The following is an 18628-nucleotide window of genomic DNA, read 5'->3' on the forward strand; positions in this document are numbered from 1 at the left end:
TTTTTCTTTCCACTCACATCCCACTTTAAGTAATCCCTATGCCATCGGTGCTCTGAGATTAGTAAGGGATTGCTTAAGGTGGGATGTGAGTGGGAAGAGAAGGTTGAGAATCACTGCTTTAGACCCAATTGTTACTAAACTGTTTTTCTTGGGAAAAATTGTCATTGGCCCATTTCCTTTGGAGTTCTGAAACCATGCACATAACGAGTCAATGAGGGACGATTAAAACAGTGGTTTTCAAACCTTTTCTTCCCACTCACATACCACTTTAAGCAATCCCTTAATAATCACAGAGCACCAATGGCATAGGGAATACTTAAAGAGGTATGTGAGTGGAAAGAAAAAGGTTGGGAACCATTGGTTTAAACACTGTTACAAGTGATTTGCTGTTGCTACAGGGCTGCTTTTTAAAAAAAATGACCACTTCTCTGAAAACCCGTTTATCCCACGTAGGCCCAGACCCTACCACTTCGGATAATTGGAGTTGTACTGCACTAATTGTCAAGAGACTAAATGAGCACACCCAGCAGCTCAAGGACAACTTCTTCCCCTCGGCCACCAGATTTCTGAATGGACAATGAACCACAGACATGACCTCACTTTCTCTACTTGCACTATTTATTTACATTTGAAATGTAATCTATAGCATTATCTACAATGTGACGCTGCACCAAAACAAATTATGTGACATGTTCATGACAATAAATTCCGATTCTGAGGTTACTTAAAACACAGCAGATAAATAAGTGGCACTACGGTTGGTGTACAGTTCACGCAACCCTGTTACAGCTCCAATGATCGGTACCGGGGTTTAAATCCCACATTGTCCATAAGGAGTTTGTACATTCTCCCCCGTCTGCATGGGTTTTCTCTGGGGGCTCCTGTTTTCTCCCACCACTCGAGACATACTGAGGGTTGTAGGTCAATTGGGTGTAAATTGGGCAGCAGGGGCTCATGGGCCGAAATGCCTGAAATTAATTAAATAAAGTAGGGATGCAAGCTCAGCTGATGTGCTGAGGCTGCATGATGTGGGAATTGGTGAACCTTGCTGTGGCTCCAGGTGTCCACATCTGCAGCAGATGTTGGTAGCTCAGAGAGGTTGGTAGCATCAGGGAGGGGGTGAGTTACGCAGTAAAAGCACAGAGCTGCTGGAGGAACTCAGCAGATCTCGGAGCGTCCATATGAGGTAAAGATGTATAACTGGCATTTCGGGCTCGAGCCCTTCCTCAAGGTGACGAGGTCTGTCAAACACTTGACAGTCTTTGCTGCAATCACAGCGTCTACAGATTTCTGTTACCCAAACAGTGTTTCAGGAGGTAGTCATTGCTTCAAATTCAGTTTGTGCTCAGGGACAAGACTGCTGGTGAGGTGGGTCGGGGAATCCGAGAGCTCGTACCAGAGGAGCCTCCGCCCTCGATCTCATCCAACAGGTCAGAGATTCTCACTCCCTGCAGGGGTGAGAGTTGGGGAGGGGGCGGGTGCTGTAGGAGGGATGAGGGCTCCTTCTGTGGCACCAAGGTTCAGGGAGGGAGGAGGAGAGAAGAGAAGTGATGACAGGGGATTGTGTAGTCAGGGAACATAAGAACAGGAGTCGGCCATCCGGCCCGTCGAGCCTGCCCCGCCATTCAATGTGATTAGGACTGATCTGATGATGGGCTTTTCTCCACCGATCTGCCTTTTCCCCATATCCCTTATTCTTCCTACTTTGTAAAAATCTATCCAACCTTGTCTTAAATATATTTACAGAGGTCGTCTCCACTGCTTCCATGGGCAGTGAATTCCATAGATTCACTGCCCTCTGGGTAAAGCAGTCCCTCCTCAACTTGGTCTTCTAAACGGAATAGGCACTGTTCTCTGAAACGAGGATTGAGAATTCTGAAGGACGCATTGCCTCGCATCATCTCACCTGACCTGCAGAGGAATTTGGAGAGGGAGGGGAAGGATTCAATTGTCATGGTCCATTTTATGAAGGAAGAAGGGTGGGTGGCATTGAGAGAGTCTGCAGAAGGGCTTGAACAAGTTGGGAGAACGAGCAAAGAAGTGACAGATGGAATACAATGTAGGGAAGTGTATGGTCATGCACTTCCGAAGAAGAAATAAAGAAGTAGGCTATTTTCTGACTGAGGAGAAAATCCAGAAAGGAAAGATCCAAAGAGATTTGGGAGGCCTATTGCAGGTTGACCTGCAGGTTGAGTCTGGGATAAGGAAGGAAAATGGAATGTTAGCATTCATTTAGAGAGGAGTAGAAGGTATAAACAAAGATCTGATGCTGACGCTTTACAAAGCATTGGCCAATCCACATCTGGAGTACTGCGAGCAGATTTGGGCCTATAACTAAGGAAGGATGTGTTGGCGTTGGAGAAGGTTCAGAGGAGGTTTACGAGAACGATCCCAGGGATGAGAAGGTTAACCTATGAGGAGCGTTTGATGGCTCTGGGCCTGCACTCGCTAGAGTTCAGAAGGATGGTGGGGGTGGAGGGGGGAAATCTCATTGAAGCTGACTGAATATTGAAAAGGCCCAACAGAGAAGGGATCTGAGACCACAGCCTCAGAATAAAAGGATGTCTCTTTAGAACAGAGATGTGGAATACTTTCTCAGCCGGAGAATCTGTGGAATTCATTGCTGCATGCAGCTGTGGAGGCCGAGCAGGTTAATGGGAGGCACGGTTAGTGTCGTGGTTGGCGTGACACTATTCCAGTGCCAGCGATCAGGGTTCAAATCCAGCGCTGTTTATTTGTACGTTCTCCCTGTGCCTGTGTGGATTCTATCTGGATGAAACGGGTTAATTTGGGTGTAATTGGGTGGCCGGGTTTAAGTAACCGGAATCAGCTTCTACAGTGTTGTAATAACATTTTAAAATTTAAGTTCTTGATTAGTGCCTGATCTGGTGTTTGGTCCTTCTGTTCGCAGCTTCATGAAGTGATCAAAGGTAAAGGGTGAAAGAGTTAATAAAATTGCACCTGTTGGAATGAATGAGTGAACATTCTCAAGAGGTTCAGGAAGAAACTTTGTTCTGCATGCTATCCAGGCAAGTCGGCTTATATGGCAGGTAGTCCAATAACAAGGTAACAGTGCAGGGATGGGTATTGCAGTAGTTGAGGAGATTGGGTTATGTACAGGAGAACAAAATCAGTGTGGGGAATAGAAGGAAGTGTAGCTACAATACTAGAGCAAGGTTATAAACAGGAAAGACTGAGCACTGGCACACCTCAGGGCTGCGTACTCATCTCGCTCCTGTTCACACAACTAACCCACGACTGCATCACCAGATCCCGCTCCAACAGATGACACAACAATCATTGGCCACACCAGTAACAACAATGAGTCGCGCTACAGAGAAGAGGTGGAAAATCTCGTGAAATGGTGCGAGCGTAACAACCTGAGTCTCAACGTGGTCAAGACGAAGGAGAAGATCATGGACTTCAGGAGGGCCAGGAATGATTAGCCTCCACTACCCATTGACAGCTCTGTGTAGAGAGAGTGGAGAGCATCAAGTTCCTTGGAGTTTGCTTAACAAGTAACCTATCCTGGACACTCAACTTCTCCTTACTTGTCAGGAAGGTGCAGAGAGGATCACTTGAGTCTCTCTCCCCACCCCCCATCAATGTGATCTACTGGGATCATTGTCTGAAGAAGGCTTCCAAAATCATTGAGGACCCCTTCCATCCCTCACACAGCATCTTTCAGCTGCTCCTGTCAGGGAAGAGATGCAGGAGGATCAGAGCCAGCACCACCAGGCTGAGGAACAGCTTCTTCCCATGGGCAGTGAGAGTGCTGGACGGCCAAAGGAACTGCCCACATTCATGAAGCAATATTTATTTATTTATTTGTATTCATGAATTCTTGTCCTGCATATGTATTGTTTGCCTGTAGGTGTGTGATGTCCAGTTGTGTCCTGCTTTTTTTTTTTGCATCGAGGACCGGAGAACGCTGTTTCGCTCGGTTGCACTTGTGCAATCGGATGGCAATAAACTTGTCTTGGGTCTGCAGATGCTGGGGTCAAGTGTGCCACACAAATGTGCTGGAGGGACTCAGCAGATCACACACCATCCTTAGGATGTAAAAGGCAGTCAATATCGAAAGGGGACTTTTGTGTTGTTCAAGGGCATCATCTTCATGGATGTCTATGATACTAGATGAGGTGTAGATATGGTGGACAGCTAGCTCCTGTTGCTGGGGCAGCATCCCAAGTACCAGAGGACATCTGTTTAAGGTGAGGGGTGGAACGCTTAGGGGAGATGTCAGAGGTAAGTGTTTTTTTTTTAACTCAGAGTGGTCGTGGGTGCCTGGAATGCATGGCCGGGGGTGGGGATGAACGCTGGAATAATAGGGACATTCAGATTTCAGGTTCAGATTTCAGGTTTATTGTCAGAGTACATACATGACATCACATACAGCCTTGAGATTCTTTTTTCTTGCAGGCCAGGCAGAATCACCACTTAATGGTAGTGCAAAAAACTGTATTCAACATTTACATGCAAACAAATAAAGAAATGTAAACAGATTGACTCTGCAATAAAGAGAGAAAAAAATCTTAGCATCTTAGCATCTTATTCCCCGGAGTGTAGAAAAATGAGGGGAGATTTGATAGAGGTATTTAATGAGGTGTAGACAGAATAAATGTAGGTCGGCTTTTTCCACTGAGGGTAGGTGAGATACAAACCAGAGGACATGGGTTAAGGGTGAAAGGGGAAAGGTTTAGGGGGAACATGAGGGGGAATTTCTTCACATGGGGGTATGGAACAAGCTGCCAGCTGAAGAGGTGAATGTGGGCTCAATGTTAACATTGAAGAAGAGTTTGGACAGCTACATGGATGGGAAGGTGTGGAGGCTATGGACTGGCTGTAGGTCAGTGGGACTAGGAAAAAAATGGTTCAGCACAGACTAGAATGGCTGATGAGGCCTGTTTCTGTGCTGTAATGTTCTATGCTCTAAGGTTTTACATGGATGGAAGAATAATAAAGGGTTAAGGATGTGAGGTAAGGAAGGATTGGATTGTTGTGCAATCGGTTTACAACATCATGAGCTAAAGGGTCCGAACTGTGCTGTAATGTTCCATGTTCCACAGGTAGGTCATTGATCTCAAGGAGGATGAAGGTCTCCCCCCACCCCCATGAGAGTTATAACAGGGTCTGCACATCAAATTGTCCATCAGAGGAGAGCTATGTTCAGCTTTGCTTCTCCCACTTCAGGAGAACGTGGATCTTGGAGACCTGATGTTCTCATTGTGCTATCTCCCCACTGCTGGAAGACTCACCATCACCGTCATCAAAGCACGGAACCTCAAGGCCATGGACATCACGGGAGCATCTGGTAAGTACCATTGCCAGCAGGAGACATTCACGTGTCTTTCACAGAGCACACTGTGCCTAGTGTCCAACTGGAGGATGAGCAAACGACATTAGGGACATCACAGTTGGTGTAGTGGTTAGCACAATGCTGTTACAGCGCCAGTGATCGAAACCAGGGTTCAAACCCAACACTGTCTGTAAGGAGTTTGTACGTTCTCCCTGTGTCTGCGTGGGTTTCCCCCAGGGGCTCCAATTTCCTCCCACCGTTCAAAACATACCAGAGGTGTAAATTGGGCAGCATGGGCCATGGGCTGAAATGGCCTGTATGTCTAAATTTAAATTTAAAAAAAATTAAATTAAAACATTTAGAAAAACATTAAAATTTAAATTTAAATTCAGCACTAAAGCACAAAGTTCAGATATACTGCATTTTCAGAATACATACACGACATCACATACAACTCTGAGATTCTTTTCCCTATGGGCCAGACAGAATTACTACTTATCAGTAGCGCAAAAAAAATCTACTCAAGAAAAGATACATATATAAAAGAGAGAATTGTAAACAAATAAAGAAGTGCAAATAAACTGTCCAAATCCAGAAAAAAAAATTCAGTAATAAATAATTGCATAGTAAGAGTCCTTAAATGAGTCCCTGATTGAGTTTGTCATTGAAAAGTCTGATGGTGGAGGGGGAGCAGATGTTCCTGAACCAGGTAGTGCACGTCTTGTGGCTCCTTTTCCTCTTTCTTGATGGAAGCAGCGAGAACAGAGCATGTGCTGGGTGGGGCGGACCCTTGATATTGCTGCTGCTCTCCGACGGCAGCGTTCCCTATAGATGTTCTCGAAGGTGGGGAGAGTTTTACCTGAGATGTCCTGGGTATGTTAGAACAGTTAGCAAGAAACCTTGGACAAACATTTAGGTTTAAGGGACCATCCTTAAGCGAGGGTTAAGGAGGCCATTCCAGAGCTTGAGGCCTCAAGTGGCTGAAGGCATGGCTGTCAATGGTGGTATGGGAAAGTTGGATCAGAGGGCCTGTTTCCACTCTGTATGACTCTAATTAACATTAGGGTGAGCATGAGGAGACACACCATTCAATACTGATCCATCCATCCCTCATCTCCTCTGGTTCCCCAGAGCCCTCAAGTCTTTATCTCTCACCACCTAACCGTGAGGATCTGGCCACCCTCACCCAGCCACAATGAGAATTTTAATATGGAGTCTCTGGCTTAACTAACAGCCTGGAAAAGTCAGAAACCGCAGGGGTGAGGGGTTAACGGTGTAAGGTCAACAGGTTACTCAAATGTTCAGAAATAGATCGGGGTTAAATGATTCACTGAGAAGCAGCAATTACAGAATAATTCCCAGCAAATGGAATGTTCATTGGCCAAGCAGCTGATAAAGCACAAAAGCTAGACCCACTCATTCACTCTCTCCCTCTCTTTCTGAGATTTTTCACTCTCTCCTTGTCTCTCTCAGTCACATTTTTATTCTTTGTTTCTCACTCTCTTTGAATCAGTTCCCCCTTCCTCTCTCCACCCTCAGCTGTTCCCTCTTTCTCCCCTTCTCCCTCTCCCTCCCTCGCTTTCTCCCCTTCTCTTCTCCCTCCCTCTCCTTAACCCCCTCCCTCTCCCTCTTTCACACCCCTTCTCCCACCCCCTCCCTCTCTCCCACCCCCTCGCTCTCTCCCACCCCCTCCCTCTCTCCCCTCCCTCTCTCCCCTCCCTCTCTCCCCCTCTCTCCCCTCCCTCTCTCCCCTCCTCTCTCCCCTCCCTCTCTCCCCTCCCTCTCTCCCCTCCCTCTCTCCCCTCCCTCTCTCCCCTCCCTCTCTCCCCTCCCTCTCTCCCCTCCCTCTCTCCCCTCCCTCTCTCCCCTCCCTCTCTCCCCTCCCTCTCTCCCCTCCCTCTCTCCCCTCCCTCTCTCCCCTCCCTCTCTCCCATCCCCTCCCTCTCCCCCAACCCCTACTCTCCATATTCCCCTCCTCTTTCTCCCCATCCCTCTCCTTCTCCCCTCTCCTCTCAGTCTCTCCTTCAGCCCCTCACTCTCCTCCCCCCTCTGAGACTCTCATTTGTGCAAAACAATATTTATTTATTTCCTCCACCTTCTCCCCTTTCCCTCTCCCCCCCTCCTCCTCACACAAACCATCACTTCTCAGCCACATTTCCATTCAACAGTTGTCTCGCATTTTCTCTCTCACTTGAGCTCTGTGAATAATCTTCTCTCAGACTCTCTCTCAGCTGAAAAGGGGCAGAGAGAGATCAAAAATAATTTTAATGATACCTCCAACTCAGTGCCGATTTAAACAAGCGTGAGTGGACAAAGTGGTCTACCTTAAGATGCTGAGATGATAGCCCTGGCAACCCATTTTTTCTCATTTCCATCAGATTTGGACAGCTTGACGCCTTTCGAAAATTCTATCACTTTTTTTTGGCATTGTAATCTTGACCAGCTTGTAAACAACTTCTCAGCTGGATCATTATCCCAGACTTGGCTCTTAACTGTAGGTCTGAGGCTTAATTCTAATAGACTAGCTTCATTGGGATGGCATGGTTAGCAGAACACTGTTGCAGCGCCTGTGACAGAGAAAAGAGTTCAAAACCATTGTATGTTCTCCCTGTGTCTGTGTGGCTTTCCTCCAGGGACTCTGGTTTCCTCCCATCGTTCAAAAAGTACCAGCGGTTGTAAGTCAATTGGGTGTAAGTGAGCGGCTCGGACTTGTTCCCTATACCGTGTGTTATATAGTTGGGAAACTGCCCCCACTACAGTCACTACAGTGAGAAGGGTGTATTCTTACCCAGTTACAAAATAGTTCACATTATCCTGACTATATAACACTACATTTATATTTTAAATTTTAATGTAATTTAAATATGAAAAATCAATAATTATTTCAACAACTAGGATGGTAAGTCAGCCGTGTTTATTATCTACCCTATTTAATACAGCAGGATTTGATGTGATTTAGGACAAGGGCAACAGAATCCACTGGAGCATGGAAGAGGACGGCACAGGGACAAGCCCTTCAGCCCACAATGTTTGTGCCAATCACGATGTCAAATTAAAATAAAACTCTGGTGCCCACAGATGATCCAATCCCTCCATCCTGTGGATGTTCATGGGTCCATCTAGAAGCCTCTTAAACAAGCGATTGTATCTGCTTCCACCACTTCTCCCGTTCCTGGTGTCACTGCTCTCTGTGTGTAAAAAAAAAAACTTGCCATGCATTTCTCCCTTCAACTCATACATATGTCTGGTCTTCATAGACTATAGCTTGGTCCTCATAGACTACAGCTTAGCCTTCAACACCTTTATTCCCTTAGTGCTGGTCAAGAAGCTCCAAACACACCCCCCACAACTGGATCCTTGACTTTCTCATTGGAAGACCACAGTCAGTATGAATTTGAAACAATATCTCTTCCTTACTGACTATCAACACAGGTACACCCCGAGGATGTGTGCTTAGCCCACTGCTCTACTCACTCTACACCCATGACTGTGTGGCCAGGTACAATTCCAATCCTATCTACAAATTTGCCGATGACACCACAGTTGTCGGCAGAATCACAAACAGCAATAAGGAAGCGAACAGGAGGGAGATAAATCAGCTTGTTGAATAATGTAATGACAATAACCTTGCGCTCAACATCAGCAAAACCAAGGAGATGATTGTGGACCTCAGGAAGAAGTCAGGGGAACACAATCCAGTCCTCATTGAAGGCTCAGTAGTGGAGAGGGTCAAGAACTTCAAATTCCTGGGTGTCAACATCTCCGAGGATCTGTCCTGGAGCCTCCATGTCGATCCAATCACAAAGAAGGCTCACCGGCAGCTCGAGGAGATTCGGTATGTCACTGAAGATTCTCAAAGACTTCTACAGGTGTACCGTGGAGAGCATTCTGTCTGGTTTCATCACTCTCTGGTACGAAGGTGCCAACACTCAGGACAAGAAAAAAAACTCCAGAGGGTTGTTAACTTGGCCTGCGACATCACAGGCACCAGACTTCACTCCATCGAGGACATCGACACGAAGCGGGGTCTTAAAAAAGCAGCCTCTATTGTCAAAGACCCTACCACCCAGGCCATGCCCTCTTCACTCTGCTACCATTGGAGAAAAGGTACAGGAACCTGAAGACAAGCACTCAACGGCACAAGGACAGCTTCTTCCCCACTGCCACCAGATTCCTGAATGATTAATGAAACAAATACACTGCCTCACTTTGACTTTTCTCTCACTATTTTTATTTATAGCCACCCCACATTACATACCGTTCAGATAACCCAGTAATAAGAAGGATGTTGTCGCTCTGGAAAAGATGCAAAAAAAATTCACAAGGATCTTACATTAAAAGTATAGAATCAATTTAGAGATACAGCATGGTTACAGGCCCTTCTGGCCCACTAGACCATGCTGCCCAAATACACCCATGTGACCAATTAACCTATTGTCCCTTACATCTTAGGAACGTGGGTGGAATCTGGGGCATCCGGATGAAACCCACGCGGTCATGCAGAGAACGTACAGACTTCTTCCAATCAACATCAAATTTGCTTTGCATTAACCATGCAGAACTAGATTCCCTTGGACTAAAAGGCTTCAGTTAAAAGGATAGATCGGATTTGATAGGGCTTTTCTCCCTGGAGCATACGCGGGAGACTGCAGAGGTTTAGAAAATCATGAGGAGCAGGGATAAGGTGAACAGTCACCTCTGAAGAATTCTGATTCTGAATCCTGTCCCAATTCTGGCAGTCAACTACAATGTTCTCTCTGCTATGATAATGGCAGGAAAGTGTAGGGGGGACATTAGGGTCATGTTTCAGGGAGAAATGGGTGCCTTGAATGCATTGCTGGAGTAGTAGTGGAGGGTGGTATAATTGGGACATTCAAAAGAATCTTAAAGACTGATATATTAAAAAAAAAGGATTATGGGTGTGAGATAGGGAACATTACAGCACAGTACAGGCCCTTCAGCTCTCCATGTTGTGCTGACCCTTGTGTCTTAAAAAATATATTAAATCCTTCCTACCCGGTTACCCTCTAATTTTCTTCCATCCATGTGCCTGTCCAAGCGACTCTTAAATGCCCCTAATGTTCCAGCCTCCAGCACCATCCCTGCCAAGGCATTCCAGGCACTGTGTAATGAACTTACCCCTGACTTCCCTTGGTACAGATGTCCTCTAGTATTTGCTATTCCTGCTCTGGGGAAGAATTAGATTATTGAGGAGGTTTGCATAGATCAGCACAACATCGTGGACCAAAGGGCTGTAGCTGTAATGTTCTATCTATGTAGCGTGGTTCAGTGAAATGGTTTGTGCTGGAAGCAGTCCAGAAAGCCAACACATATATAGTAATGCAATAATAACATGATGCAGAGGTTACAGTGAGAGATCAGTTTGAACAGAACAAATGCCACATTATTCTACTGGTACAAGTTTTGTTCAGGAGTCTGGTCACAGAGAACGAAACTCCCCTTGATCTCACACTCATGAATCTTCTTCCTGTCGAGAGGCGGGGGGGTGGGAGGTGAAGAATGTGGGATGAGACTTCTCATGTGTTCGCTGCTTTTCAAAGAAAGGTGATGGGGGGATGTAGCTCGGATGATTGGAGGGGAGAGGAGGGGGTGGGGGCGGTTTGTGCGATGGTCTGAGCTCGACTATCCTGCGATTTCCCACAGATCCATACGTGAAGATCTCACTGATGTGCGATGGGAGGAGGCTCAAGAAGAGAAAATCATCGACGAAGAGGAACACCCTGAACCCCGTGTACAATGAAGCCATTGTGTTTGATGTCCCTCCTGAAAACATCGACCAAGTGAGCTTGTTAATAGCCGTCATGGATTACGACCGGTGAGATATCTCCTTAAAAATAAAAGGGAGGATTCCTTTTTTTGGGGTCGACTCCTTCCTGACCTTCTGGAGCTTCATAAAATTGTGAGGAGAATGTCTCGGGTAAATGCTTTCTGTGGCAAGGGGTGCCCTAAAGCCAGGACAAAAGGTGAAGGGGAGAAATTTTCAGGGGATCGGAGGGGTAGGTTTTCCAGCTCAAGGAGAGCAGGTATCCGGAATGAGCTGCCAGAGGAGGTGGTGGAGGAAGACATTTTGGAAGGCAATTTTGGGCTCAATTTCAACACTTGAGAGGAATTTGGACAGGGATATCAACGGGAGGGCTATGGACTGGGTGCAGGTCAGTGAGACTAGGCAAAAATAAATGGTTCAGCACAGACCAGCAAGGCCAAAGGGGTCTATTTCTGTGCTGTAGTGTTGTCCTATGGTTCTATGGATAGTGGAGGGATACAGGCCCAATGCAGGCAAATGGGATCAGCGTAAAGAGGCAACATGGCTAGCATGGAAGAGATTGGCCGAAGGGCCTGTTTCTGCACTGTACAACTCGCAGGAAAACCTGCCCCCCCAATTCACAGGTTCTCTTCACTCAGAGAATTGTTGCATGAGAAATGGGACAGTGGCTCTCAACCTTATGTAATCCCTTACCATTGGTGCTCTGTGGTTAGTAAGGGACTGCTTAAGGTGGGATGTGAGTGGGACAAAAAAGGTTGAAAACCACTGAAACAGCCAACCAAGTCTGCTCCCCCACTCGATAGGATCACAGCTGATCCTTAATTCCCCTGCTATTCAAAATCCATCTATCTGTATGTTAAATAAATTCACTGAAACAGCCACGACTGCTTCCTTGGGCAAAGAATTCTGCAGACTTGCTCCTCTCTGGGAGAAGTAGTTCACAAGATCACAAGATAAAGGAACAGAAGTAGGCTATTTGGCCCATTGAACCTGCACCTCAAATCCACCCTGAGCTAAACCATTCTCACATCTGGTTCCAAATTCTGGCCTTTTCCCCATACCCCTTGATACCCTGACCAATTAGATACCTATCAATCTCCCCCTTAAACTTTCCCAATGATTGCACCTCTTCATCTCTGTCCTAAATCTACTCCCCCTCATCTTGAGGCTCCGTCCCCTCATACTGGTTTCCAGTTACACCACAGAAGCAGCCATTTGCATCAAAGAGCGGGTTGTGGCGTAATCTCATTAATTCTCAAGGACATATAAGCACCAAGAAATAGGGAGATAAATAGCTCACCAATAGCTTGAATTCTGGCCCAATATGGTCATAAGACCATGAGAGATAGGAGTAGAATAAGACCATTCGGCCCATCGTCTGCTCCTTTATTGGTCTCATGGCTGATGTATTTTTCCTCTCAACCCCATTCTCCTGCCTTCCACCCCCCGCCCATATCCTTTGACATCCTCACTAATCAAGAACCTGCCAACCTCCGCTTTAAATCTACCCAATGACTTGACCTCCACAGCCGTCCATGGCAACGAATCCCACAGATTCACCCCTCTTGCAGCCGAAGAAACTTTTGATGCTGCTGTAATGTACAACAGTAGAATGAGAATGGGAATCAGAATTTATTGCCATGAACGTGCCGTGTAATTCGCTGTTTTGCAGCAGCATTTTCTTGCTATTGATTATATTTCCAAAAACATTATTCAAAAAGAATTAGTGCAAAAGAGAACAAAAGTGAGGTGTTGTCTATGGTTCATTGTCCTTTCAGATATCTGAGGGCGGAGGGGAAGAAGCTGTTCTTGTACTGTGAAGAACACAGAAGCAAGCCCATCATATCTGTGTCTACCAGCAAACTTAATTTTTTTAAATGTAGACATACAGCACGATAACAGGCCATTTTGGCCCACAAGCCTGTGCCGCCCAATTAACTGACGCGCCCGATACGTTTTGAAAGGTGGGAGGAAACCCGAGCCACTGGGGAAAACTTACGTGGATAAGGGGAGAATGTACAGGCAGTTTGGAAATCGAACCCTGGTCCCGATCGCTGGCACTGCACTAACCACTATGCCAACCGTGTTGGCCCACTAATCTAACTGATTTGCCTGAACGTGCCCCGTGCCCCTTCCTTAAATCTATCTGCTTCCAGAAGTGAAAAGCAATTGCTGATCTAAACTTGAGATTGAAATTAGAAGTTTTCCTTAAGGAGTCCCAACCCGAAACGTTAACTGACCATCTCTCCCCGTGAATGCTGCTTGGCTTCCCTGAGTCCTTCCCTCAATTCCAGCGCCAGCAATTCTTGTGTTTCTTCAACCTTTCTCGTCTGTTTGTCTCGAGACACGATTCCCATCTGGGCTCTTTAAGGAAAATTATCATGGCAAATTTTTCACAGCGTAGGTCACAATGAGGTCATCGGCGTGTGCCGCGTGGGGAATGATGCCGAGAGACTGGGACGGGAGCACTGGAGTGAAATGCTCAGCTACCCCCGCAAGCCGGTAGCTCATTGGCATCAGCTAACAGAGGTAAGGACTTTGAGCTGTGTGGCAGGGTGAGAGAAAGAACTGTAGGTCTGTGCATGCACTGTACTGAGGGGCGGGGCAGGTGGTTGTGGGGAGCCCTTGACTGGGAGGGGAGAGTACCAGAGAGGTCAATCAAACCACTCTCTTTGGGAAACCTGTGTCTCATACAGTAGTTACAAAGCATCAATGCAGAGGGTCATTAAAACCACCGAGAAGATCACTTGTTCTCCCTTTCCTCTACTGCGGACACTCACTGGGACCGTTGCTCAAATGGAGCACAAAGAATTATAGAGGGCCCTTTCCATCCAGCACCCACTACCACCAGGAAACAAGTAAAGTAGCATCAAAATCAAGACTGCCAGGCTGAGAAATAGCTTCTTCCCACAGGGAAAACTCAGCAAGTCAAACAGTGTCCTTTATACAGCAAAGGCAGAGATACAGAACCAATGTTTCAGGCATGAGCCCTTCATCAAGACACTGCTTGACCTGTTGAGTTTCTCCAGCATTGTGTTTTTTACTTCACCCACAGTGTCTGCAGACTTTCGTGTTTACTTTTACCCACGGGGATGAGATTGATGAATGGTAACCCGAATCTGAGTAAATCTTTCCTACATACTTATAAAGATAATTTTTAAAATATGTTTTTATATATTTGTGATTATTATGTGGTGTGTGGGTGGGTGGGTATGGGTGTGGGTGTCGGTGGGTGTGTGGGTGGGTGTGGGTGTGTGTGTGGGTGTGGGTGGGTGGGTGTGGGTGTGGGTGGGTGGGTGTGGGTGTGTGTGTGGGGGTGTGGGTGTGGGTGGGTGGGTGTGGGTGGGTGGGTGTGGGTGTGTGTGTGTGTGGGGGTGTGGGTGTGGGTGTGTGTGTGTGGGGGTGTGGGGGTGTGGGTGTGTGTGTGGGTGTGGTGCTCACATGCACTGAGGACTGGAGAAATGTCGTTCCATCTGGCTGTACGTGTACAGTCAGATGATAATAAGCGAACTTCAATTTAAAATGAGCACAATATTGAAAAGGTGTTTGGTGAGATGTATGGTTAGGGTATAGGAGTGGAATTGGACATTCAGCCCTTCAATTCCACCCCTGCTGATTTAGTCTCCTTTTCTCCTGCCTTCTCCCTGTAACCCATTTTGATCAAGAACATACGTGTTAAATATCCCCAATGACATCCTCTACAGCTGTCCATGGCAATGAATTCCACAGATTCACCACGTTCTGAATTTTTAAAAAAATCCTCCTCATCTCTATTCTAAAGAGATGTTTTTGTATCCTTAGGCAGCGCCCTCTGGTCTAAGACTCCCCCACCACAGGAAACATCCTCTCCCCGTCCACTCTACCCAGGCCTTTCAGAATTTGGTAGGTTTCAATGAGGAGCCCCCCCCCCCCCCCACCCACCTCATTTTTTTTAAACTCCAATGAGTTAGGAGGTGTTTTGAAAGATCTGGACCAAATGAGGCACAATGCAATTCAAAATCTTCCAAGAATTCGGAACACATTTAGTAAATACTTCAAACCTACCTTTATCTGGGGATAACAACCCCTGCCGGGGTGGCGCAGTTAGCTTAGTGGTTAGCACCACGCTGTTACAGTGCCAGGGATCGGACCAGGGTTGGAATCCAGCACTATCTGTAAGGAGTTTTTATGCTCTCCCCATGTCTGCGTGGGTTTCCTCTGGGTGCTCCGGTTTCCTCCCACCCTTCAAAACGTACCATAGGTGTGGATTAATCAGGTGTAATTGGGTAGCATGGGTCTGTGGGCCGAAAGGGCCTGTTCTGTCTGCCTAAATTAACTATTCGAGGAGATCTAACTTACCTGAGTCCCTCATCTCTGTGACCATTGTAGTGAACCTCCTCTCTGTCCTCTCCTCTGCCTGTACTCTAGTTCCCAGAACTGAACATAATACTGTGCATTGATCGTTAATATTTGGTGCAATGTTCTACTGTCTGCCTTCACTTGAAGAGGCTGGAGGATTTTCTCATCAGTTTCTTTACCCCACCTGTCCCACTCCCATTTCACAGCCACTTAATGCAGTAATTGGTGATGGAACCAACTCACAATTCCAATTGGTTCTTCCATAAACACAAGTTGTAGAGTTCCACAGCATGATGCAGACTATTTGGCCCAACTCGTCCATGCCGACCCAAGGCAGTCCCATTTACCTGCATTTGGCCCATATCCCTCTGAACCTTTCCTAAATGTCGAGGCATTATAGAAACATAGAAACATAGAAGATAGGAGCAGGAGTAGGTCATTCGACCCTTCGAGCCTGCTCCGCCATTCAACGAGATCATGGCTGTCCCACCTCTTCCACCTGCTCTGGCAGCTCTGCACACAGCCACTACTCTCTGTGGTGAGGAAGCCACCCCTCAGATGCCATTTAAAACTTTCCCCACATGCCCTACCTTGGGGGAAAAATCTATTTCTCATCTCATCTCTGCCTCTCTTGATTTTACAAATGTCCATAAGGTTCCCCTTCAGCCATCAAGCCTCCAGGATGAATAGTTCCAGCCTTCCGTGCTTCTCCATAGAATTCAAGCCTCCCTGACCCAGAAATATCCTCATCTTTTGTACATCTTTCCAGCTTAATGATATCTTTCCCACAGCTGGGGAGCTGGAACTGCACACAATGCTCCAAGTGAAGTCTCACCAATGTTTTGTACAGGTAATGATTATGAGTTTATTTTATACACATTGTACAATGTACTGAAATTTGTACTTGCTGCAGATGAGCAGGTACTTGGAAACTATAAAAGAAAAATAATTGAATTTAATTAAAAGAGACAATAAATACATGAGAGATAGTAAATATTCCTCATGTAAAAAGTGGCTGCAGACAGTCCTTTCATGGTGTTGGTCCAATCCCTGATTAGTGCATCAAGGGGAGCAGTGAGAGAGGTGCCCAGGGTGATGGGGATCCTTTAAGGTGTTGGCTTCTTGAGGCAGCACCTCTCATGGATATCTGGGATGGATGGGAGGCTGGACCCCATTATGGCCTTGGTGAGGTATGCTACCTTCCACAGTCTTCTGCATCCCAGGGCACTTGTATTGCTAAACCAGGCTGTGATGCAACCACTCAGTATTCCTTCCACAGTGCACCTGTAGAGGTTTGATCGAGTATTCGACGATGTGCCCAATCTCCTCTGACTGCTCAGGAAGTAGAGGTACTGGGGTGCTTTCTTCACAGTTGCCTCGATGAGCTGGCTCCAGGAGAAATCTCCTGAAATCTTGTCTCCTAGGAACTCAAAGGTTCTCTCTCCACCTCCATCCCATCAACGCGGATGGGTGCAAAGTTCTTTGGCCTCTCCTTCCTAAAATCAACAATCAGCCTTTTCGTCTTTGTGCCATTGAGATTGTTGTTCAGGCACCACCCAACCAGGTTCTTGATCTCCATCCTGAAGTAGGGCTCAGGCCCGAAACGTTGACTGCCTCTTCCTTTCTGTGGATGCCGTGTGATCTGCTGAGTTTCTGTCCTGTAGGACAGAATCTTGCTTTGCCATACTTCCAGCTGCCAAAGGCCTGAGCTCTGGAATCAAATTCTGTCCTCCCACTCAGATCCACTCCCCATAACCCTTGATGCCCTGACTAATCAAATATCAGTTACTCTCTGCCTTATGTACACCCAACCATCTTGTTTTCACAGACTCATGACCTTCTGGCTAAAAAGATTTCTCTGCATCTCTGTTTTTAAATGACTCTCTTTTATCGTAAAGTTGTGCCTTCTTGCCCAAGACTCCCCTGTCTAGGCCTTTCAGCATTCAAAATCTCTCTATGAGATCCCCCCCACATCCTTCTGTATTCAAACGAGTATAGTCCAAGAGCCGACAAACATTCCCCTTTCATTCCTGGTGTCATTCCAGTAAATTTTCTCTGAACCCTTTGAAATTCCAGAATGCATTTCTCAAATAAGATGCCCAAATACAGATGTCTCAAGACTCACCCTACCAGGTTTAGGAACAACTGCTACCCCTTCACCATCAGACTCCTCAACAACAAATTCAATCAGGGATTTATTTAAGGACTCTTTTGTGCATTTTATTGATATTTTTATTCTCTCTGTATTGCACAGTCAGCTTGTTTGCATTCATTTTTGGTTTACAGTTCTTTATTTGTTTACGCAGTGTACGGGTTTTTTTTTTGCACTACCAATTAGTGATAATTCTGCCTGGCCTGCAGAAAAAGAATCTCAGGGTTGTATGTGATGTCATGTATGCAGTCTGACAATAAATCTGAACTCTGAAAAACTGTACCCCATACTCCAAGTGAGGTCTCACCAGCACCCTATAGAGTCTCATCACACATCCCTGCTCTTGTACCCTATTTCTCCAGAAATGAGCACCAACATTGCATTCACCTTCTTCACCACTGACTCAGCTTGGAGGACCCCTCTTAGGGGATCTGCCACGAGAACTCCCAAGTTCCCTTTCTACACCCCTGAGTTTTGAATTTTCTCTCCATCTGCCTGACTATTTCTTCTATCCAAATGCATGACCGTGCACTTTCCAACATTGTATTTCATCTGCCACCTCTTTGCCCGTCCTCCTTATCTATCCGAGTCTCTCCGCAGCCTTTTCCGTGTCCTCAGCACCGCCCGTCCCCCGACCACCTTCTTTGCCATCAGCTGCATTCCTCCCATTATCACTTTGGCACCTATTCCTCTTTTTGAGATGCTAATTCAGACCAAATTCCATGTCACCTGATGGGGTTCAGTGTCAATTTTGTTTGAAACCAGTCCCACGTGATGTTGAAGGTGGTACGTTAAAGACATTCCGTGCAGACAACAACCTCTCTCTGTATTTAGCCTAACACGAACTCTTGGCCTTGAAGTACTGTTTAGAATGGGTAATATTGAATATTTTCTGCTTCGTTAATGTCCATAGCTTGATTTCATAAAATATGCTGCATTTCATTTAATTGTTCCATGTTCTTAATTGAATGGTCTAATTGCAGGCCTCTAAACAAATATAATGGATATTTGCCTCATCTAAACATCAACCATGTTATCTAGTCCATGCAGTGCA

General features: G+C 46.2%; 1 protein-coding gene across 1 annotated transcript in view; it reads left to right on the forward strand.

The window, feature by feature from the left end:
• syt9b (synaptotagmin IXb) overlaps positions 1-16196 on the forward strand; it is a 79188-nt gene extending 62992 nt beyond the window's left edge. Inside the window, exons 4-7 of the mRNA XM_069922965.1 lie at positions 5194-5314; positions 10964-11135; positions 13484-13639; positions 16139-16196. Of these exons, the coding sequence (XP_069779066.1) occupies positions 5194-5314; positions 10964-11135; positions 13484-13639; positions 16139-16196 (507 nt within the window). The remainder of the gene's footprint in view (positions 1-5193; positions 5315-10963; positions 11136-13483; positions 13640-16138) is intronic.
• Positions 16197-18628: the final 2432 nt, after the last annotated feature.

This window comes from Narcine bancroftii, chromosome 1 (genome assembly GCF_036971445.1).
Source record: "Narcine bancroftii isolate sNarBan1 chromosome 1, sNarBan1.hap1, whole genome shotgun sequence".
Taxonomy (NCBI): domain Eukaryota; kingdom Metazoa; phylum Chordata; class Chondrichthyes; order Torpediniformes; family Narcinidae; genus Narcine; species Narcine bancroftii.